Consider the following 24,433-nt stretch of genomic DNA (forward strand, 5'->3'; position numbering starts at 1 on the left):
GCGTCTCCCGCTGCAAAGGGAGGCGTCGTTGTCCTGTGCTGGTAGCGGGCGGAGAGGCTCCCCCAGCACGGTACCCAACCTGATCAAAAAGGGGCTTTCGGTAAGACGTCGTTGGCCTATGGGCATGGGCAAAGTGGCTTCCAACTTGCTGAGGTGCTGCAAAGCTCTGAAGGTTGCCGTCGTGGCGTCAAAGGGATAGAAGGGCTCCTTAAGGCAGGTACACCCCAGTTCATCTGGAGAAAGGTTTCCAAAACTGGGATCTCCAGCTGATTTCGCACTACAGTTCCCATCATCCATGACCACTAGTCCTGCTGGATAGGGATGATGAGAATTGTAGTCTGGAAGCAGCTGGAGACCCGAATCTGGGAAACCCTGACCTAGAGACTATATAGGTGGCAGGTTGGCCCAAGACATTTTGAAGCCAAGGGTGGATATTGCTTGAATGTAACTTAAATGAGCACCAAGAGCCTTGGGCCACTTTGTCTGCACACTGCTGGACAGGAGGCCACCGCTCACACAATCCAAATGAAATAATCTGTGGCATGTTCCAGCCAACCAAAACGGTAGCATGCTATTGTACGCATCACATGTGCACACATTCTATTTTAATAGCTCTCCCTCGAGAACAAATTTTCTGCTGTGTCATAACAATGGGTAATTCTGGGCATAGGCAGTATAAATGCTTAAGAACTCAACCAATTTTGGAAAAGATGGTTTTTAATTTACATTGGGTGCGAACAGTATTTCTTTTAAATAGGTGAGATATCTGAAGAACACCTCTATTTAATTCTGTACCTTTGCAAAGTGGTAGCGGCCTTAATTTGGTGCATCAAAGACCAAAGGGCTTTAGAAAAATTGGTGCCAGAAGTTGCTTTGTTGTTTGATGTCTGTTGTTGCTATTTAAGTTGCACAAGTTACAGGCTAGTACAGTAATTGCAACCTTTAAAAAGGGGGAATGATTAAGATTGTTAAAGTGACAAGTTAAAACAATTCTCAGAATATTTCATTCTAAACAATTCACTGTAAATAGGAATGCAAACTCAATGGTGTCAGTGATGAATTCATATGTTCTACTACTTTTTCAGAAATAAATGAATACACAAAGAGTGCCAAATATTTTTATCTGCTATATTTGAACCAAAATATATTAGATGTGGATAAGCCTTAATCTCTAATAGGGTGTGTAATGACTGATATGGGTAATATCCATGTTATTTGAATTATAAACTAAAAATTATAAAATGCTGCACTCGCACTGTATACTTTGCAACAAGTTAATCATTGCAATAGTGTCCTCATACACAGCCAAGAGCAAACTGGGCAATATAGTACACACCAAGCAATACTCAAAAGCTGTTTGCGTACCTTCTTTTAATGTGTTCACAAAAAACTTAAATGAAATGAAAACACAAGCACTTTTTTTGTGTGCTACACATCCTTCCTTGCGTTGACCTGGATTCCTTTATTATTGTTAACCCTAAAACACCCCAGATTTACACAGTGTTCTCTGTATTTCTAGTGAGATTCCAGTAACAAGTCCATTTAAAATAAAATGTGCCTGCAAATATTACTTGGGGGTGGTTAATTGCTCCAAAAGATTTGTTCACATTAGGGCAACTGGGAAAATAAAAGTTATTCCTCTACTGAAGGATCCACAACACTTTCACCAAGCCATCAGATACTACTGGCCAACTTCTATCATTAAAAGTTTTAAACCATTTCACTTGCATACATCATGACTTGAATTTCAGGATCTGAATGAATGAGAAAACGTTAACATTAACATACACTATATAACAGAATGCACCTATGCTTAGGAAGTCCTAGGGACTTTCTGCTAATATTAAACTGCACATCTTGCACATTTGAGAAGTAAATATTTGGAATGAGAAAAGGTAGCACCAGCATGGCAGCTTTACCTACTCCCAATACACACAAAAACCACCCTAGGAAGCTTTTAAATAAATGAAAAGGAACATTTAGCATTAGATGTAGAAAACCTCTACTTGCCTATGCAGCAACTATTCTTGTTCAATGGATGATCAGACAAACTGAGGTGTGATGCTTCTGACTGTCAACTGCTACTCTACAAGATAGCAGTTATGACAAGCAGGATGACAGGCAATTACCCCGTTGTCACAGATGCAGCCCACCCATACCCTACTTTTACCTGTAGGATTAAGTGAGTGGCCGGCCAAATCTGGGCCCGAGGCTGTGGCACAAAGCCTTCAGAGGGATCACACTGCCCTTTTCAGAAGCTAAGAAGAAACCTTACAATTAATCAGGTTTTCTTTTAAACATAAATTCCCTATGGTTATTTGCAGTCAAATGTGAACATTCATAGCGGGGTTTTTAAAATGTTATATGCAAGAGTTACAAAAACATGTTTACAAAGCAACACCACACTTTATGAAAGTTGTGTATAAAAACTACTTAACTATGCAAAAAGCAAGTTGAGATGACAGTTTTGTGAAACATTAGTGTGACATTTTGGTGGGAGTGTAAAACTTGTACACATTTTTAAACACAAAAATCCCTTTCAAGCTGTGTAGTGGCACTCCTGAAATGGCAGCTGACTGCTTAACACCAGGCCAACATTTATTAAAACTGCCATTTTATTTATTTTTAAATATATTTTTTTGATTTTCATTTTATGAAACTACAGAAACTATTGGGGGTCTTTTGGCTGTTGGTTTATATATTTCAACTTGTATCAGCTTGAACCCACATTCTGACATGTGAATACAAATGCCTTTAATCTGATATGGAAGCTAGCTATGAGTCCAAAAATTCTGGTGTAGTTTTAAAAATGTTGGTGCAGTTAATAAAACAGATTTTGTTTAAAAGGAAACAGTTCCACCCAGGATTAGATTTGTGAAAACAAGTTATACTTCATTTTTCTATCTGCCACCAAAGAAACCAGTTTCTTAGCCTGTGAACTTCAGTTTTTGTAAAAAAGATTTATTATGCAGATTAGTCATCTAGACCTCCAAAACACTAGAGTGCCTTTATTTGTTTTCATTCATAGCTGCGGGAAAAAACTTACAAACAAATTACATTAATAAAAATATGTAGGATTATAATGAGGCTCAATTCAATACTTTGCTGATTTCATGCATCAGAGACTTCTGGAAGGGTCTATTATGCAGCTTTGTACTGAACTACTTCAATGCAAAATACTTTGTAACACAACCTACTACGAAAAACTGTAGTGTGGGCGATGAGGTTAGTGTAATTAAAAAATGGCAAGGATATTGTACCTTGGAAGTTAACAAAAAAAAAATCCCATATTTTAAATCTACCATTATATATGTGTGTGTTACATATCATTCCAACAGCATCAGGGGCATGAGAATCTAATCTCTTGCTGAAATGTTCTAATTGCAGTATTAAAGACAAGTAAAACCAATCTGCAGTTACTTTCATTTTACCCTATCAAGATTGACTCAACCCAAACTTTGTTCTAGGTCCGTTTTTTGTTCAAGTCAAACACTAACAGTGCATACTATAACGTTCTGCGCAAACCTCTAAGAAATGCTAGCATGAACCTCAAAAATAATATCTTGAGATTTAAAAATATCACACCAAGAAACATTAGCATATTTGCAAAATCACAGTTCACAGCACTGGAGGGCAGAGGGGAATTGTACCTTTCCGGAGTATTTTATCGATACAAACATTAAAGTAAACCCTGTTTATGCTAATGGACACGAGCCATTCTGCATAAAACATGCACTTCAACTTTTCAATACAAGAATAAATTTTTAAATTCGTAAGTAGAAAAAAGTGATGGCTCCCAAAAACCTTTTGAATTTCCTTTTGTAAATGCTTTCATGTGCAGAGCAGATGTCAGTATAGCAAAATTAGTTTTACAGTAAAGGGAGTTTGAACTTCATAGCATATTTTAATTGTTACATTAACTTAGAAGCAATATAGGATCTTCTAGCTCATAAAAAGGAATAGAGCTGGTCTGGCTTTCCCCAGAGTCAGAGTCATAAGGAGCATCTGGAAGCTCCATGAAGCTGTATGCCAGTTGTTCATCTTCTGCATCTGATCGGATGTAGCAGGAGTTATTAGAAAATTCCTCCTCTTCTATACTATTGAAATCCTGGGGGATGTACAACATCCCTGGGTAGTTCCTACTCACCAAATCACTTGTTGTTTTAAGTGAGATCTTCCTAAATGCCATCAGGTGCATATGAGAAAATTTTGAGTACTTGAAACGTTTGAAGCCCAAGGATTCTATAGCAATTTTCCAGCTTTTCATCATCATAGCGTGGCGATTCTGATGGGAAGAGTCAGGAGTGATAATAAGTAGCAATCCGTTTAATACAAGAAGTTCGTGGGCCTTTTTGCAACATATCCATCGTTGATAAGGTGAAGGGAAATAAGATAGGAGGAGGGAGAAGACCACAATGTGGAACAATTCTCCAGGCAGGGAATCAATAGGATTTTTTAGCTGTTTCAAAAAAGCATCTATGGCATCTTGTGCAAGCTGAAGAGGTTGCTGAATCTGAAGGTTTAAGAAGTCGCATTTATAGACGCTCTGTGGAAAGAAACACAGATGCAGCTATATATTTGGATGGTGCAAGTCAGGTACATTAAAACTACGCATTTGAAGCATGGCTACACCCTGAACAGATAAATCTGTTGAGCTTAAGTATTTTAATCTAAACATTTGTAGAGCACTTTTCATCAAGAAAAAGAACCGCAAAGCATTTTCCGAAACAAAAATAGAATGTAAGAAATTGAAATAGATATAATAAACAATTCTGAAGCAGCCAAACATCACAAAGCCCACTGAGTTGGACAGCATAAAAAAACAACAATCCCGCAGATCACAGCGGTTAGCCACCGCCACAATCATCCTGGGTAAATAAAAAGGTATTGTAGCTGGTGATGAAGTTTCAACGGTGTAACTGTCTGCCCCACTAGAGAAAGATAGTTTTAGCATTACCAAGAAGGCTCTGCCTTGCATACCCAGCAGTTAACACTCACCAGGAGGTGGAGAATGGAGGGGAGATAGAACAAGCAGAACATCCTCCACTGATCTCAAGGTCCAGCTAGGTTGGTATCAGCAGAAGTGTTCTCCCAGATACCTTGCTCCCAAGGTGTTCATGGCTTTCTATGTCAACAAGAGCACCTTAAATTGGGCCCAGTAACATATAGTCAGCCACTGCCCATCCTCCAAGACAGAAGTCTCATGAGACCACATGCCAAAAGTGAGAGTCAGCACTCTAGCAGTAGTATTCTGCCCTAATCACAATTTCTGTATCGTGCAAGGGCAACCCCCTATATAGGGCATTACAGAAGTCAACTAACTGATAAATTAAACAGGCATATGTGTAAAGCATTTTTTTAAAAAATTGAGCAAACAGCATCGTTTGTTCTTAGACAATGTACCGTATTTTTCGCTCCATAAGGCACACCTGACCATAAGGCACACCTAGTTTTTAGAGGAGGAAAACAAGAAAAAAAAATATTCTGAATCAAATTTTGTAATGAGTTAGGCAAGGATCAGTCCCACCACCAGTCCCAGATGCTTACAGACTCATCACAGCAAGGGCAGGCACAGGAGCCGTGGTTGGGAGAGGCGCTGCGCTGCACCTCTCTGAACTGCGGATCTTATGCCTGCTCTTGCGCTGGCGGTGGTTGTGGAGGAGGAAATCCGTAGGGGGGGGGCGAGCAGCCCAAAAGCTGCTCAAATGCTCGTCCCCCCTGCCCCTTTGCGGCGGCTGTGGAGGAGGAATGAGCAGCCCAAAAGCTGACGGGAGCCATGGCTCCAGCGGCAGAGACATCCCTCTGCTTGTGACTGCGGCGGCAGCCGAGAGATCACGCTGCCATCCAGTGCCTTTGCTCCATAAGATGTGCAGACTTTCCCCCTTCCTTTTTAGGAGGGAAAAAGTGTGTCTTATGGGGTGAAAAATATGGTACTTGTTCCATAGCGGGTATCATTTTATAAGAGACATTCCCTTCTATGAAAGAGAGAAAGTGGAAATGATATTATATGGTGCTTGCCATCTGCTGTTTTTCTAGGCATTTGCACCAATACTAAATATTACTAATTATTTTTAACAAGAAATCTGTTGGCTGATCAGAGGTGCTTCCCCCCCCCCTCCCCAATTAAGTAGTCTAACCACTGCAGTCCTAATTTTGAAGCACAAAGGAATGGAATTACCGGTATACTTTTGATGTAACACTGAACTATGGAATTTAAAGGAATATTGCAAAATTCATAGTGATTATTAAATGCATGAATAAATACACATAAAAATAAAGAACACCCTGGCAGCTGTCTTTCATACAAAACATTGGTGGCTTAGCTGGATACAAGCCAAGTGCACGCTGCTAGTAACCAACTGAATAATTTTTTGCATGTTAAGGATTTAATAATCTACTCTTGATTGTCTGTACTGACAAATGTTTCATACCTCAACAGCTGGGACAATGTCAATGCCAACCGTCAAAAATTCTTCAAACTTCAAAAATGGATTAAAACAGCTGCCAACATCAAGTAATCTGATCTTTCCTGAAGGATGTAGCAATCTAAATGGAAGGGAATTCAAACTGTGAAATAACCTTTAAAGAAATAAAATCTGTGAATCTTTTAGAATTTACATTGCAATCTTTTAGAACAGTAAACATATAGCTGCAGATATATAATTGGTGAATGGTGACATGCCCTGGTCATACTTGGTTGGAAATAAGCCAAGGCATTTCCCAAGAAACAGTGTCTATCTCCATAAGCTCACAACTCCCCACATATGCAATTCCTAACCCTCTTCCTAGTCCCTGTACAGTCGTACCTCAGGTTACAGACTCTTCAGGTTACAGACTCCGCTAACCCAGAAATAACGCTTCAGGTTAAGAACTTTGCTTCAGGATAAGAACAGAAATCATGCTCTGGCGGTGCAGCGGGAGGTCCCATTAGCTAAAGTGGTGCTTCAGGTTAAGAACAGTTTCAGGTTAAGAACGGACCTCCAGAACGAATTAAGTTCTCAACCTGAGGTACCACTGTACTTCAATGTGCTTCAGCTATTGAGAGAAGAAAGGAGGTCCTTGTTCTGAACCCATTTCTGAAGGATTTTTTTTCTTTTGGGGGGAGGGAAGGAGACTTCATATGGGTCCCAAAAAATAACATAATAATAAATATATTTAGTGAAAGATAGAGATTTCCTGCTTCTGCTGAACTTAGATTATAACACACAGTAAGTTTAGTAATTGCACAACTTTTTGGTAAAGAAATTAAGTTTCCATTGTTCAGACAATACACTTCAGGCTTCCTCTGGTGTTGTTTGGCAATACAGTTCTTGTTTGGCATGATTAGACCAAAGGTTAGCTTTTTCCAAGTCCCACTGAACTTAACAGAAACATTAGATCACATACACAACCCCCTTCAGTAAAATAAATAGGACTTTAAAATGCCTACTAAGTCTATCATGCTAAATTCACAAAACACACACAAATGAACTTCCACCACCACCATCATCACACCTGCCCTCTGATAACACTTACGCATCCATTATAGAACTGTGATTTGAATTTTCAGAAGAATCCTCTATTTTGGAAGTTGGGAGAATACTCATGGTTTGAATACTTTGAGTAGCAAGAACTGCTCTTTTCTCATCTTTTTCCAGTGCTTTTCGTTTTCCACCATTTTGAAAATATTCCCGTGAAACACTTGGGGGGGGGGGAAGAGGGGGAAAGGAAACTCAAAAAGTTTTCACTGTCATTTTGTAAAGGCACTTTCTTATCTATATATTTCAAAGAACAGAATATAATTATTCCTTATCTAGGTAGAATGATTTGAAGTGATCGTACACATAAAATTAAACAAATGGGTTTGCACCAAATATTAATTAAAGTAATGTGATATAGTATCCCGAACTATCTGTTCAAGACCATGCAGTTTATTTAGGTTCACAAGCAATTAAAGTTTCTTTCCTTCTTTCTTCTTCTGAATCCTGGTGTTTATATCTCTACAGGGCTTCCCTTCAGCTGTATCCCGCACGCCATTTCAACCAGAACAAGCAACTAAAACTGTTAATCTGAAAACTAAGTGCTTTCATTTGCCTGCATGGGTGGAGTCCCTGCCATTTCTACACTACAGGTGGGTCTTCACATTCCAGTATTACTGGATAAATCTATTTTAGAAACTGGAATGAACAACTAAAATCCCTTTTAATTTCCACCTGTCAAGTGATGCAGTCTTAATCCATCAATTTAGTACTAGGCATGTGGTTTGAAAACAAAGCTTGGCAGCAGAAAATATCATCAAACCTTGGGGTTGGGAAAGAAGGTCTCCATTTGTATACATTTGATAGGAACATATTTTCCATTCATTATTTGTTAAATACAAAGACTGTTACAAATATAAAGAAAACAAAAACAGAACCCTGAAAACAATTATATACAGAAACATATATTCTGTGGAAATTTATTTTTGTAATCTGTTCTCCTGTAGAAATCCTGCAAGCTTATGACCAAAAACCACATTCTTAATAGTTTGCATTAGACCACTTACCTGCAGCACCATTCAATGCGGCCCTCTCCTTCACAGGTTTTAGCCCAATGGTTATCTGCCAGATTTTTCATTGCCTCAGCGTATTCACAGAGTGTTTCTTCATCTTCACAATGTTCACGCCAGATTTTATCAAAGTCCCCCACTAAAAACACACAAAAAAGAGAGACGGGTGAGAATAATGGACGAGTGTTCATCAAAACCCAGAGTCCAGCTTATTGTGGAAGCATTGCAACGTGGGGAAGAGAGATACCTAATTGTGCAAACTTAATAAACAGAAATAGCAGAAACCAACTAGCAGCTTCTTTCTCTGTTTGGGTATAAAAATACAGTTTGCATCTTCAGTCATATAGAAAAAAGGTAAGAAATATTTCCCTCAAACCCATTTGAGGATTACATGAAAGTTTGTTGAATTGGAAAGGAAACAGTCCTATGGAGCAAGAGAGATGATATATTACCCCATCTCCCAAGTACCCACATAAAGGATTACTCATTATTCAGAACAGAAAATTGGATTACAATTACCACACCAATGCAAAAGATAATTTCAAAAGTAGCTCAAGAACCTTGCCTACAATGTTTTTGAAGCAGTTTTGTTGAAAATATATACCTGGCATATTAATTTTGACTTCGTTAAGGAAGTTACTCATATGATTAGATTACAACACTTCAGGTTTTCTCCCTTGTTTACTCTGCACAGTAACCTATCCTTTGCTATCCTACTTCCCTTTCAAGCTCATACTGGAGAAGCCACACAAACATTGATTGCGCTGCAGCGAAGAGATCCAGGGAGAAAAGTCATTCCTCCTTTCCCTCCCCTCTCTTCCAGGTCCCATGAAGGGCCTTCACTACCCTAATGGAAAGTTTTTGCTTGTTTTTCTGGCTCAGCAGACAAACTACAGTATCAGATTACTAATAAGACAAACTGTTTACCATCCAAGATTGAATTTACTCTAACCACCATTTCCTGAACCTTCTAAACTATGCTGATGTAACCGACACTGGAAAGCTGTATAATCTCTTCTAAATAACTGACGTTCTCTGTCCAGTTCACAACTAGTAACCAATTCAGTGTTGCACCAAATGGAAAGCTACCACTCTGTAGCATATTGGCAAGGAAAGCCTATTTTTATGTTACAAAAAAATTAGATTCTATGAGACTATCAGCTTGTATTAAAGCACCCATTTTAAATATTTTCCCAACTCTCAGCTATTACCTAATGTTTTTTGCTCATACTCCCTTAACCTGTTCTCACAGTAGGTACAGCATCATTTTGTTCACATTTCAGGGACACCAGGGTAGGTTACTTGAAAAGTTGACCCAGACAATGCCAAATTACTCGAGTAAAATTTTATCCTCTGCAAACCGAGTGGTCAAAAGGTAATTAGACTGAATGCTCAAAAAGCTACTACCAGGTTTTTATTATTTATTATTATTATTAGAACTTGGAATGAAAGGCGCTGACATGCTGGATTCTTGCACTTCCTTGTACACACCCAAAAAAGCTCTTTTGTAGATAACTGAAAATTAGCAGCATGCCATAAATGAAAATAAAATGGGTGCTAATAGATTTCACCCTCTCGCTCATTATGCTCTTTCAAAAGCAAAATTTGAATTCCAAAATAGTTTACGAAATACCTAAGAAAAGACTAGGAAGCAATGTTGAATACAACTTCCTAATAATTATTTTAAACAGCTGTTATTCACCACCTGGATGCTTCAAATTATAGCTTCCTTCATGTAAACAACCTGGGACGGGCATGCAGCTGCAATCTCATGGTATTACTGTGAACAAGGGTGGGTTGGCTATTGGTTTGTTTTTGTTCTTGTTTTTATTATGTATTTTGTGTGTTTTTATCTTGTATTTTTATGTTGTGGATCACCCTGAGATCTAGGGATGTAGGGGTGCTATACAAATTTAGTAAATAGAAATAAATAATACACATGTATCTAGTTATACACAAATGCCTCAGCAGCTGTAACCAACTGGAAGGCCACACCGTCCCCACCTCTGTGATGTAAGATTAAATCTTATAATCTGTGCAGTGATTTGTGCTTTATATCTGTGCCCCCACCTTAATATGGTTAATAAATCATGTACACATACTGGGTATCAGGATGACATAATGGTTAAAGGAGAGTTGAGTTGACAGGTAGCTTAGATTGCTTTGAATTACAAAGTTATTCATATTTTTATAAGAATAATGAATATGTCAGGAAAAAGCTTCAACGTAATGAAAGGATGCAAAGGGTCAAAGACTTCTGCGCATGCAGACACCCTTGAGTGTTGGGGTATTCTGTGGAGAGGCATCTGATACTGTGTGAATAAGTGAAAGATTGACCAATCAAGTTGTGTCCCGTCGCCCCACCACAGGAAAGCCTCATAGCAAGCCTAGGGACCAGGTTAGGCTCAGATCTGGTGTCTCTAACATGCGTTCAATGGATATCAGGCAAAGACATTAGGTAGCTTGGAACTGTATTCATGTATTTTTGTTTATTGGAATATGTACAGATTGCATTTCATAAAAATACAGCAAGGTGTTCTCTACCAATATACAGATGAGTATTGCTTGAATCACATCTGTATGTTGGTAGAGAACAGCAGCACAGTTCAAAAGCAGTGACTGGACACTCATACGCCTTTCCCTCCCCCCACCTGCATATAGACATTCAATTTTTTCCCTTACAATATAAATAACTTAAGGAAACGATATGCCATGGAACTGTCACATCTAAAGATACTTAAAAGATTCCAACTAAAAAGCTTTGCATCTCACATTCCAATTAAATTGTGCACCTTATTACATATTTATCATCCAAACCAAGTATTTCAGTTCAACTAATTTTGACTACAGTATTGGAAAAACTGTTCAACTAATTTTACTTCAATATTTGGTTGAATATGTTTTACATGTGGGTCACATATTAACAGTCCATAACAACCTTACTACACAGCCGAAGCACATCCAATTCAATGTAAATGTGAACTGATAAAACAAGACAAAACCTTGGAGAAAGACTTGTGCAGAACTCAGTTTTGTTAAGTGTTGAACTTGTAACTTGCATATTAAGTAAGCTGTCAACCTAAAAGGTCCATAAAGCCAATCATTAGTGACTACAGAGGGCAACCGCCCCCTCATCTAGTAATCACATCTCCCTTACAAGTTAATACTGAGATCCTAGTTCCCTAAATTCTGATGCAGAAATCTTGGGAGGAGCCCTTCACCTCCCAACGTTTGGAGAAAGGACAAAGCTGTGAGAATATTTATCAGTTCCAGTGGCTAAACTAAGACACAAAGATCCTTCTCACCCCCTAAGTCCTCATAACAGAGCACTTGGGGAGGAATAGTGCTGGCATGGCAAGTGAAACTAGTTGGTGACTAAATCATGCTAAAATGTGCATACCCCAGCACAACTATATTGGCTCTCATTCATGCCTGTGTTTGAAAACAGTATCTTATCCACAAATCAGGGCTACAAGCACTACTGTACATTTCAAGAAAACAAAGTCTTCTACAAGAATCAAAGTTTCTTCATTCAAGATTCAACAGTGGTAATGCTTTTATGAGGGGGGGGGGACTTTCCAATAGTATGCCTGGAAAACACCACAACATGTAACACTGCCACAACACCAATGTAATCGCGGTAACGCCAGAAAGTATGCCACATGTAGTAAGGATTAGGGTGCAAAGTTGGACCACCAACATTTCCTTTCACTACCGTCTTTCAAAGTGACAGAAGGAGCACATCCATTAAAATGGCTTCTTCACAGTACATTCTTTGGAAAACCTACATCAGCTTATTAACTTCCAGACACAGCTGACACTATGGAAAATTGAAACTTAAGCCTCTCTGAAAACTATATACTCATCCCATTTGCTTAACAAATGGGAGACAACTGATGGGTTTTATGTGTATATAAAGTGCTTGTTTTCTTCTGATGCGTGCATTTTTACTCCAAGGAGGTAACAGTAAATGTACTTTGTCTATTGCTTTTTTGCACCTATTATGCAAACTAGTAAATTAAAGGCAGATATGTAGTTTTACTCCTTAAATCTTTCCATTACAAGAAGGTCCTACCTTCAGCAACTATGGGCTGAAAATTTCCATTTCTTAGTTCTGCCTCAGGCTAGCAGAGTCGAGCCAGTCAGCATATGCAACAATGGAATCTCTTAGCTATGGGTTCTCCCACCAGTTTTCTATGATGAAGCATATGGGAGCCCATTAGCAATTGCTGATCCTGGAGCTTTAAAGAAGAGTGGATATACTTAAGAGATATACTAGCAGCGATGGACTGATTTCAAGAACCTGCTTTCTTTGATCTTCTGCAAGAAAAACCTGAAATACCACAAGATTACATTTATTTCATTCAAAATAAGTGAAACGGTATAACCGGAAATGCTACCGTACACCCACTTTCCTCCTTGTGTGCCAAGATTTTGGCTAGAAGAGGTCATAGACAATCTAGAAGCAAGGATGACAAGAACATGCCACAACATATGTAGAAACTACCATATCAGGAATGGCATTTCCTTCATCTACAGCAGTTATTAAGGTAATCAAGCCAAGTCCACAGGATAATCTTGCAACCTCTGGGAGGAAGTAATTGCCATCAAGGAAATGGCTCATACCTTTTTTAAATAGCTGATAATATACAAGTAAAATTATTGTTGTGTAGCATCAATATACATGGTACCATCGCCAAAAAGCTTAATTACCAGAGTTGTTCTGCATTACAGAAAATGGTTATGAACATTTTAGTCAAACTAGCTACTCAGTATGAAATTTACATTTCCATCTCTTTGACTTGCAAAGAGGACTTGGGATATCTGTACCACATTCAAACAAGACTTTTATTTAAGGGTCAGCAGTAAAATTCCAGAACTGAATCTACCAAAGAGGCAAAGAAATGCACCAGGATGCCATTTCATTATTATATTAGATCCCACACACAATGGGATCTTGTGAACTCTTCCGAGATCTTTGGATGAAGGGTGGTATATAAATCTAAACAAAAATAAATAAATGATACTACGGTACCATACGGCTGCCTTATAATCCTTTTTCTATCAGCAGGATTTCCTGTAGTACAAATACAACATGTCTTTTCTACAGATGTAGTATAGATACATCTTACTGAAACATGTCTTACTAGTATAAGAAAACCTATGCTATAAATATAGCTATAGTGTAAAGCATGTAACAGGTGCATGAATTTAGGCTGACAAGTTAGGTTGCACTTGGGCTTAAGACATATTAATCACACTAAATATATTAAGGGCTCCTGTTTGCTTACAGCAGAGGCCAGCAAACTTTCAGCAGGGGGTTGGTCCACTGACCCTCAGACTTTGTGGGGGCCCCGGACTATATTTTTTTTTGGGGGGGGGGATGAACGAATTCCTATGCCCCACAAATAACCCAGATATGCATTTTAAATAAAAGGACACATTCTACTCATGTAAAAACACGCTGATTCCTGGACTGTCTGTGGGCTGGATTTAAAAGGCAATTGGGCCAGATTCGGCCCCCAGGCCTTAGTTTGCCTACCCATGGCTCAGATTCCCTCGAAATGCAAACAAAACAAAAAACCCCCACATGTATTATCCCTAGTCATCCAAAACTTGCCAGACAAATTAGAATACAAGACAATGAAATAAGTTAACTCAAGGTGTGCTAGAAACAACACAAAGTTTTGAGTTGTAAAGACTTTTCAAAGGGCAGCTGAATAAATCTCATCAAGAGGATGAGCTAAAACAACCTTGCGTGTTATCCAATACCCAAATCAGATAGCTTGTTTTGCAAGTTTGTTAAACCTATTCGATAACATGCAAGATTGTTTTCGCTGACCCCTTGATGAGATTCAGTTGCCCTTGGATAAGAGCCCCAAGACCAGGGGTCAGCAATGTGTGGCCCATGGGCTGGATACGGCCCACGAAGACCGTTTTACCAGCCCACGAGCCGCCCCTGAATCAAGCTGCCCACTCTACGAGGCACACCCCCCCCCGTGCTGCGCTAAACCAGTCGAAAATCCCTTCTGCGCAGGCACAATTTTCAGTGTCTGGGCATGCACAGAAGAGATTTCCGGCACTGCGGACATGCGCAGATGCGATTTCTGGCATCACGCTGCGCCAGTCCGGCCCACGCATGATCTCCGTGGGAGTGATCCAGTCCATGGCCGGTAAACCTTGCCAACCCCTGCCCAAGACCTTAAGTATCTAGGGCCTGAGTATGTCACTTCTATTGCACTCTGTGTACTTCAGCAAACAGCTTGCACTAGGCCTCATTTCTCTCTCAGTAAACTCATATATTAGATATTGGATATGTGACATGCAAAGTGATGACAAGAGCTGGAAGGAGAGGTCTGAATTTGTTTCTTGCCTGGAATTTTCATATTGCCAAGAAGAGGGGTGGGGGACTGGTTACTAGGATTAATTGCTCCATTGTCATGATTTCGTACAAGTCAACGAAAAGTTAAACTAGCTGTTGCCATACTTGCCAATCTCAACATACATTCTGGACTGAATGTCTTTCTAAAGGATGCAATGTATCAACAGGATGAAGGCTGGAGATAGAGACGCCTTGCAAGGTGAGATGCCTAAGAAATACAGACGCATGCAAGAGTCAATTTAACAAGTGGAATACCGAAATGGATAGGTTCAGAATTCCCAGTAGTCAGGATTCCAGATTCGTCCCTCTCCAATTGCAGCCAAGCAACTTCATACCTCATCGGCCTTAAAATATGGGTGTGTACACCTGTTTTTAAGCAAAAGAAATGTGGAAAACAGCCCTGAGAGTCCAGGAAAGGCCCTCATCCTTTTCACTGCCCACAAAGCCAGGAAAAGAATATGGTAGCATTTCCCCCCATCTCCCTTCGGCAACTCTTTCACACCATTAGCTTCCTGGACTTTCAAGGCGAAATCAGGAAAATAATCTGGAGCAGCAAAGCTGGAATACCCCCAAGTAAAAGCAACACCCATTATGCTGTACAGCTTCATAACATTCTGGAACAAAATGGCAGCATTCAAAACGGGGTCTGTGGGAAACACTGCGAAGCCCTGGGACCACGATCACAGAAGAACGCATCGCTTCGTGGCCTCCCCCCACCCAACCCATCTCTGCCACGGTGCTCCCAGCAGGTAGCTGAAATAAAGAGGCTTGAAACTCTGGATTCGTGGCCAATAATACTCTGAATTATACAGGATACTGTGTATGTTTTGGGGGTTTATGTCACGCCCTCTTAAACCTTTGCGGGCAACCGCTTAACATCATCCCTGTGGCCACTTTTCTGGCTCTTGATATTTTTTTGGGGGGGGGGGGAGAGAGAAAGAAAGAAGCCACCGGATCCCATTTTGGCATTTGATCCCATTCCATTTGATGAAGATGGCAACAACAACCGTTTCTTGAATGAAAGGAGGCCCCCAAGGCGGCCGCCCTCTCCCCTCACAGGCCCGGGACCCCAATCCCACACAGCCGCCCTCCTGCCTTGCTCCTCGCCCGAAGGGGCCAGAGGCCTACAGGGCAGGCGGGGAAAGGGGGTGGGGCCCCGGCTCAGCTTCCCCGCCAGGCCTCGGCCAAGGCCTTGCTTCCCCCGGGCAATATAGGGACCTCCGTGCGGGTGGGACCCTCCGCTTCCTCCGCTCGGTCCCTTGGCTCCGCGGGAAGAGGGGCAGAGGCGCGGCAAGGCTTCTCCCGCCTTACCTTCACGGTACTTCTTGCGCAGCCGCCGGTGGACGCTCTTCACCACCCCGGAGAGCTTCTCCTGCTGCAGCTTCCGTTCCTGCTCCCGAGGCGGCGGCGGACACGGGAAGGAGGCGGAGGCGCCCGAAGGGGGCCCGAACTCCGGCTCCATAGCGGCGGCAGCGGCAGCGGCAGCGGCAGCAGGGCGCCTGCGCTCCGCCTCGCTCCCTCCGCGGAAAGGGGGCGGCGGCCGTCGCCGGACTCTTCTGCGCCTCACGGCAAGCCAGGCAGGCAGGGTTAAAAGTCTGGCGAAGGTCACGTGGCCCGGTTCGTCTCCCGTGGCTTGTTGGGAAGTGTAGTCTCGCGCCTTTCTTTTTTTTCAGGCGCAGCCGCCGGAAGCGCCGCCGTTTCCGGATGCTTCGTTGTTGTTTTCCCCACCACCACCCCGCTCCCCGTGCCTTGATGGGAAATGTAGTCCTTAGCCTTTGGAATGTTGCTAGCGCTTCTGCTGCCATGGGGAGCAAGGAGATGCACCAGCGACGCCGCCTAAGCGTAAAGGGGAGGCAGGTTCTCAGAACTGTGTGCATTATAAACCACCCATGCGGTCCAAGTGACCCTGCTCCTAACATGATGCAAGGAAGCCACTCATAAAATATTTGAGGCGACCTCACACACCCCAAGTTGATGGCCATTGTCATTCAAATAGTGTCCGCACACTGCATTATGTGATCAGTTATGCAGAGCGGGGCTTACCTGCCCTCCCCCCCCATATTTTATTCACGTTGCTATCCCTGCCCCCCTCTTTGCTTGTAGGGCTTGGTTTGGTCAACACTAGTAATGTTATTTTTACATTTTTTTAAAAATACATTAAAAACAAACTTGTAAAAAAAAAAAAACCCAATAAAACCACTCAATCCAGGGACTAGGGAGACTGGCAAAATTTGGGATTTTCCTTCTGGGTCCCCCAGTTCACTTCAAGGGCAAATCCATTGGCTTCATCTTTATCCTTTCCTCTTTCTCCCTTGCGAGTCATTCGTTCACTCTTAATTTTGTACGGATTAGTCAATTTTTTAATCATTTGAAGGAGCCTCCACTTCCTGCACTCGTTTATAGCGTTATGCAACCTGTCCACATTTCCTAAATGCCCATTTCAACCCTTGCCAACCTCTGAATGTGGGCATTCGTCCAGATCATTTGGGGCAACTCAAAAAGTAGTAGCTCCAAATCTTTTAAGGTGCTGGGGAGCCCAGGACAGCTGCCAAGTTCTGATGCCAGGCTTTTTGGCAGCATAGGAGCAGCTGTTGATTTTCATCTGAGCTGCTAAAACTTATGCTGATCTGCAAAGTCTTGATTTCACCAAAGGGTTAAGTTTTGTGTGCACTCTTTGAAGCAGGTTGTGGGCTTTTCAAGGAAGAACTAAGTGTTCAACTCCTATTCATATCTTGCAGTGTATGCATCAAATCAACCTCTCGTACCAAATTACCTCTACCTGTCTATCTTTAGCCGGTACCATACTATTTGATATTTAACTTCAAGCATGTAGCTTTTTTATGAGAGAAACTACATTGATATATTTCTTGAAAAGTTGCAAAACAAAGGTTGTGTTGCTCATAGGATGGGAAACCGGTACTAAAATGTCATAAACAGAATTGTGATATGGGGTCACAGTGAAAAATTGAAACTACTGTTAAAATATAAAAGAAGTCTCATATTTTATTCTGAATTTGAAGAGTTGTTAGATAATCAGAAAGATAACTGGGCTGGCCTGTTCCTATGACTTTAAGAGCAGCTTGATGTACAGACATCAGCAGATGAAGCCAGGCCATGTTGATAAGTATTATAGCATGCTAATCTCTGCACATCAGGATTTTCTTAAAGGAACAGCTGCAGTGGTTATTTGAAAAGTACTGAACCCTATGTGCCAACCACCCCACCCTTCTACTTATCTAGGGTTGTTATCCCTTTCGTCAGGACAGCTGACGAAAAGTTAAAAAGGTTATTATTTATTGGTGGTAGTTTTGGGCAACAGAAGCAGTCATATACAGAAGCAGACACACACAGAGATAGGCCTATGTGTATATGTGCATATATAAGGATCTGAATGCAGAGCCACTTTCAATTGCATATTTTGAAGTTATCAGAGGTAACTTCTTGTTTTTATTCCTTATTCCAAGGGAGTTGGACTAGATGAGCCTTGGGGTGCCTTCCAACTGTACAGTTCTATGATTTCACCTATGTTCTTTTGGCATGTCTAACGGAATACAAGTATTATTAATTTTAAGCAAATAGGTGGGAGCCAGACTAAGTCTGCCATCCTAGGTATGCTTGCTTACGAGGAAGTAAGTTCCATTAAACTCAACAAGTTTCTCCTGAACAGACAAAGAATTGCACTGTAAATTGCATTTAGTTCCCAGTGAAATAAATGAGACCTAAGTTGTTACTAACTTTTTCAAGTTTTTTAAAATGGGCCCTGTGTAGCAGTGCAATCCTCTGCACATTTACTCAGAGACAAGTCCCACTCAGTTAAATGGAGCTTACTTACAGGTGAACATGCCTAGGATTGCAGCCTTTGTTTTGATTCAATCCAAAGGCTGGGCGCACCACAGAAATTATATTTCAAACATCTGTTCTTAAGGCTGTAGGGAGCTGTAAGTACTACTTAATATTCTCCATCATGCCAAAATGATATACTAAGCACAACAGGAACATGGAGACATGTTAAAATATAATACCCAAGACGCTTGGATGGTTTCTAGGAGACAAACTTCAGGTTACTTTTTCAAAACCAGGCCTATCTTGAGGGTATATTGTACTGGATAAGGAAGGAAGCTACCGAAATCACATCTAGGCACTTGCACACCTAGACAGATGCCCGTTCAGGATTATCAACAACTCTGTCATATCAAGAACAATAAGCCACCTTTCCACACAATGGTGCCAAAGCAGCTAACAACAAACAAGATAAAAGGCAAGACAGAAACAGTCCTGTGAAACACAATGCATAGAATAAGGAGGTAAGATACCCCAGCCAGTTGAAAACACTATTAATGGCAGATAAAACAAGGTTGACTGACAGTGGATTGATGAGAAGACACCCACACCGAGCTTTTTCCTTACTACTGTGTTCAGCACTAAGGAACTGAATATAAGGCCTATGTGTTTTGGCTCTCATCCTTTCCTCTTATTTAAAGCACCCCTACCCACATAAACCTCCCTAAACAACGAGGTACATCCTCTTCAGAGGCCCTTTGTGACTTAGCTGCCCATAGGCATGCAGACAAGAACTAGGGTGTTGTTTTTTTCCAGGCACCTGTCCACACACCCACAACCTGTTCTGCTTTTTCAGCATGGGGCAGAACCCATTTTATGTACAATTGTACAAGGCTTTCGAGTACAATTTTCATTTGTGATTCAGGTTCCACATTTTAATCCTGATTTCTCTCAGTTTGTGTGGCTGATTACTGTAAGCCACACAGGAAAACTCAAAGCAGGCCCAAAAGTGAGTAAAAAAAAAAAAAGCATTCATACTTACTCCTGCTGCGCTCGCCTGATGCATTGTTTCGCCTTATCATTATGTTGAACAAGGTAAGGCTAGAAGGGCCTGAAGTGTGCTTTCTTGATGCATGTAGCACAGCTGCTGTACTCAAGCCACTAGGTACCCTATACAGCAAGCCTCTCAAACATGACACCTGTGCCAAATAACCCCTTTACCCTATTGGTGGGCTGGCCCTGAAAGCCAGATAATTAGATGGTGGGGTGGACCTGAAAATGATCTGCTGAGAAAACTGCAGAATCAAAATGTGCACTTTTCTTTTCTTTTTTACCTTAATCTTTCATTCATTACCTTAATCTTATTCATTCATATATCACTTAAACATAAATTGGTAGAATAGGTGGCTCAAGGAAAGAATAACGTAATTACTGTTACCCCCATCCACCCCATCCTCTCTGCATCCTGTCTCTGTTCTGTACCTTCCACAGCATTCTGCTGTACAGAAATGTGGAGCCTTTTCTGGTATGCTGATCATTAAATAATGCTAAAAGGTTCCCATATTGCTAGATAGACTCAGTTAAGTCACATCCTCTCTCTTCCAGAGAGGAAGTGAAGCTTCCTTCCTCTTCCTTCCTCTCTCTCTTTCTCTCTGCATCATGTAGCCAACAAAGACAGATGTGTCTAAGCTAGTCCAGAGCTTAGAGCACATGTCTGAAGCTATCTAGCTGTATTTTCTACTGAAGAACATTTTGCTTCTATTATCCTTGCTGCTGCATGGAACAATGCATGACTGAGACCTTGAATCTGTAAGTAAAGCATGTTAAACTTACTTAAGCGTGTGTGGTCTGCTCATTGCAAGAGAGGGTAGAAAATGGTTAGCTGCTGTGTGCAGCTGAGTGGGATAAAAAGGTTTAACAGCCTATATTCCTGATGCTTCACTGTGTTGTTTATTTTGTGAATTTAATACCCTGCTGCTGGGGTTTTCTGTGTGCTAGCCCCGTGTTTTGAATTCAGGCACCCAGCCGTTTCTTTTTGTTGTTCTCCCACACATGTCCACGTGGATTCATATATTTAATTCCTCACACTTCATGCTCACAAATGGATCTTAAGGATTTTATATACAGTGTCCCTACTCATATAATGTTTTCATTTATTTTAGCAAGTCTCCCTGTTGAAATATTTTGCTGAGTCATTCACAGCAATAGCTAGATTCTCTGGGTGTATATGTTTACACACACACCCCATTGCAGTCAGTATGAATATACCAGTGTAGTAGGCTTCTGAATTGCCTCCATGGGATAATAATCAAAGCATTTGCTAAGTGTTTAGCAGGACTTATCCAGCCCTCAGCAATGACCCCTGTGTCTTGTTGACTATTTCCCCCCTTCCCTTTCTTGTTACAGTTCCTGTCTGCCATGAGCTATTACTGATTTTAAAGCTGCTTCTTTTGTGTCAACCTTTTTGTTGGCAAATGAGTTTCTTTCTTTCTTTTCTTCTATAGCAAATGTTGTCAAAACAGCCAGCCAGTCCTGTCTTGATGTCACTCAGAATGGCCTGTGTCTTTTGCATGGATTCATGATTTTGTCAGCACTTGCTATGTATAATCTTGCTTACTAGTCAGTTCATGTGCAGTGTGCTGAGGACAGTACAGTGATGTCAGGAAATGACAGGACAGAGGAGGAGATGTTAGTTGGGCTAATCTAAAGAGGCTGGCGAGATCATAAATATTTTAAAATTGGAATATTTGTGTCTATTGAAGCCAGGGCAAGTTCCAAGAAAACAGAGGCTACCGAACAGCATACAAAGAACCCCCATAATGCAAACTAGTACTACATTTTTCTCCCCCCCCCCCAAACTGTGTACCTTTAAGACATTCTTTTCAGCACAACCCTAACCATATCTACTCAGAATTAATTCCTATTATATTTTGTGGTGCTTACTCCCAGGTAAGTAGGATTAGGACTCCAGCCTTAGTATGAAGTAGCAAATGTTAAGAGAATATATAAAAAATGTTAGGGTGGAGTAGGAGACAGACTGAGAGAGAGAGGTTAAGTAACGTAACATAACACTTAGGTATTGTCCTGACCACTGGACTGTCCGTCTCTTTTGTTAAGCAGGTTGCTAGCCAATGGCCCAGAATAGCAGGGGTCCTTTACCTTTTTAATGGCTGGCAAATGTACAGAGATCATATCTAGAATCCTTGGGATGTAAGGAGAGGCTATGGCAGGGATCCCCAACATTTTTAGACCCCAGGGGGGCACATTTGTAACTCTAAAAAACTGTTGTGGACATCACAAAATACCCACTTCAAAGAAGGAAAAGCTGGTGATACTCAGAACCAACAGGGGAGGGCAGGGGCTTTGTGGGGCACCAAGGGGCATGTTGTCTGAAGGTATCATAGCACCTACAAGTGCCATTTTGGGGATGCCATGTGATAGGAAAGAATTCATTTTGTCCTCCACAGACCATCCCAGCGAAAGGGAAGAGGTTAAGATAGGTGTGTGTAGAGAAACCTGCAGTTTGGAAAAGCAAGGCAAAGTGAAACACATGGAGATCGCTGAGAGCTATCTGTCAGCTCTGAAGACGCACTGAGGTGTAGAACTGTGGGCCAATTCAGCACTTGACTTGCTGGAATGTCCATCTGTAATGCAAGGCAAAAAAAAAAAGTTAATGCTATGGATGAAGAACCTCATGACTGCTCTTAAAATACTGGATAATGATGGTGTTGATAATGATTATAGTCATTACAATCATTCTGCCATTATATTTTTAATGTGTTTTCTCCCAAAGGGCTTGCACTTTTCTCCCTTTAGCACTAGTGAACACAGCTACTGTCTTTTTAAAAAAGCAAGCAGCTTTCCACTTGGTTTGAAAGACTGCTTTCATTGCAGAAAGATTCCTTCTTTATGCTAAGCTGGAAGAGTGGTCACGCTATCGTCAGAGTTGAACTAGCATCACGGTTTCACGGCTGTGGAGCTGAAGGTGCTCCCTTTGTTCCCCAGCTTGGTTGTCTGTGCAATTCCTTATTCTGTTGTCGCCTCACTGGTTCAAACTGTGTACTCTATACTCACTCCAGTGATGTCACTGTAACTGTCTGGAGGAAGCAGTCTTGCATTATTGATTCATTCATTGAACTACTCTATTCATTTCAGTTTGGTGCCTAGAAATCTATAGTAATCTTGCATTCTGTTCTGAAATCCTTACAAGTTACCTTATCGGCCATTTATGTACTTGTGTGGTTCTAAGATTGCTCAGGGCTCCAGCCTTGCTGGCTCTTCTGGTGAGTCAGGCCAATAGGCCATTTGCAGATGTTTTAAGATGTACGTAATTTTGGCTCTTAAGATGCTCGCTGTTGCTGAATCCACATACATGTACCAGGCCCCAGAGATTAGTGTCCACAAATGTCCACAATCTATGACAGTGACTGCTGATCCATGCTAAATATGAGCAGTTTTCACAGCTCAATGGTTTAAGATCTATTACAAAGTTAATTGTGGTGCTATTGCTATATGCACACTACTTTTGACTTAATTCTGGTACAGTTATGAAACCAAAAATACAATCAATATAAGGAATATTTTGGGCAGGGAAGGCTATTTGCAAATGTTCTTCCAGTTTACTTCTTTATAGATTCATATGTCATACTCCACTTCACATTGCTGTGCTGAAAATAAGGCTAGTTCAGCTCTTTGTGCCATAAGGACCTAATTGTAATTCAGTGAGGAGAACAGGGGTCTCCTAAGAACTATCAACACATTTAACAAGCTTCCATTCCCAGGATTCTTTGGGGGAAAGCCATAAGTCTTAAGGTGGTATAGGAACTGTAAATATATGGTGCGGGTCTGGGTATTATCTACCCTTTCCACAAACAAATCAGAGTGAATGCTCCTTAAATAGCCAGTGCCATCTAATCTTCCTACAAACAAATCAGGATGAATGCTCAGAACCATACTGAGAGGGCAAAACAGAAGTTCAGGACCACGGACAGCTCCAAATCGCACTGGGATAGAATTTAGTGGCTCCAGGATTTCAAGAGCTAGGGTGTTGCTCCACCAAAGTCTGGAGCTAAGTGAAGACTTAAATTGTCTGCAGATAAATCAGAGAATAAAGGCTCTGGAGATAAATCTTCTCTTTTAAAATCTGGGAATATTTACCTTGGAAATGGTCTCTGAACCATTGTTTTCTTGCAGAGGAGCTATTTTACCTCTGTTCCTTTAAAATGACTAAAAAAAACCCCTTTTCTATCTCACCCTTTAAAGTAATCAAGGTGGCTAACAGCAAGAAAAGTCCACAATTTAACAAAAATATAAAAATGATAGTCACCTTGTCAAGGTATGGCAAAAGCTAAAACCACAGGGTTGTTTCTTAAGCAGCGAAACTGGTATAAAATGATATATATCTGTAGCACAGATAGGACTTCCATTCTGTCACCCTTGGTGAAAATGATTCCTTGGGTGGTTTTGGATTATATAGATCCTGGAGCCAAAATAGTCATAAAGTCCTGCCATTCCTGTGTACAGACAGCACCCAATAGTTGTGTTATTTGCATTGTATCAAGAGAAAGAAATGACAACATCACAGTGCAAGACCCCTAAAATTGGAAGGGACTAAAAGGCTCTTGTTGTGAGGCATTACCATTTGCAAGCCACACTTTTAGCAACGCATTTTGCTTTGTTAGAAATAAAAGCAATTTTCAGAGTAAGTGCTTTTTCAAATGCAAACTGCATATGCCTATAAGGAA

At 40.9% G+C, this 24,433-nt stretch overlaps 1 protein-coding gene across 1 annotated transcript; it reads right to left on the bottom strand.

Moving 5' to 3' along the window:
• Positions 1-2,639: 2,639 nt before the first annotated feature.
• Positions 2,640-16,564, bottom strand: BMT2 (base methyltransferase of 25S rRNA 2 homolog). Its single transcript, XM_033163021.1, has 5 exons — positions 16,221-16,564; positions 8,525-8,666; positions 7,516-7,680; positions 6,432-6,546; positions 2,640-4,546 (listed from the first exon to the last, which is right to left on the bottom strand). Exons 1-5 carry the CDS (start codon positions 16,369-16,371, stop codon positions 3,917-3,919), a joined length of 1,203 nt encoding a protein of 400 aa, XP_033018912.1. The 5' UTR covers positions 16,372-16,564; the 3' UTR covers positions 2,640-3,916.
• Positions 16,565-24,433: the final 7,869 nt, after the last annotated feature.

The sequence above is a fragment of the Lacerta agilis genome, chromosome 10 (genome assembly GCF_009819535.1).
Source record: "Lacerta agilis isolate rLacAgi1 chromosome 10, rLacAgi1.pri, whole genome shotgun sequence".
Lineage (NCBI taxonomy): Eukaryota > Metazoa > Chordata > Lepidosauria > Squamata > Lacertidae > Lacerta > Lacerta agilis.

Coding starts and splice junctions, on each gene's coding strand:
- BMT2 (XM_033163021.1), bottom strand. CDS start 16,371: ATGGAGCCGGAGTTCGGGCCCCCTTCGGGCGCCTCCGCCTCCTTCCCG. Junction 7,681..8,524: donor CGCATTGAATGGTGCTGCAG/GTAAGTGGTCTA, acceptor CCCCCCCCCAAG/TGTTTCACGGGAATATTTTC. Junction 6,547..7,515: donor CACAGTTCTATAATGGATGC/GTAAGTGTTATC, acceptor CCTTCCATTTAG/ATTGCTACATCCTTCAGGAA.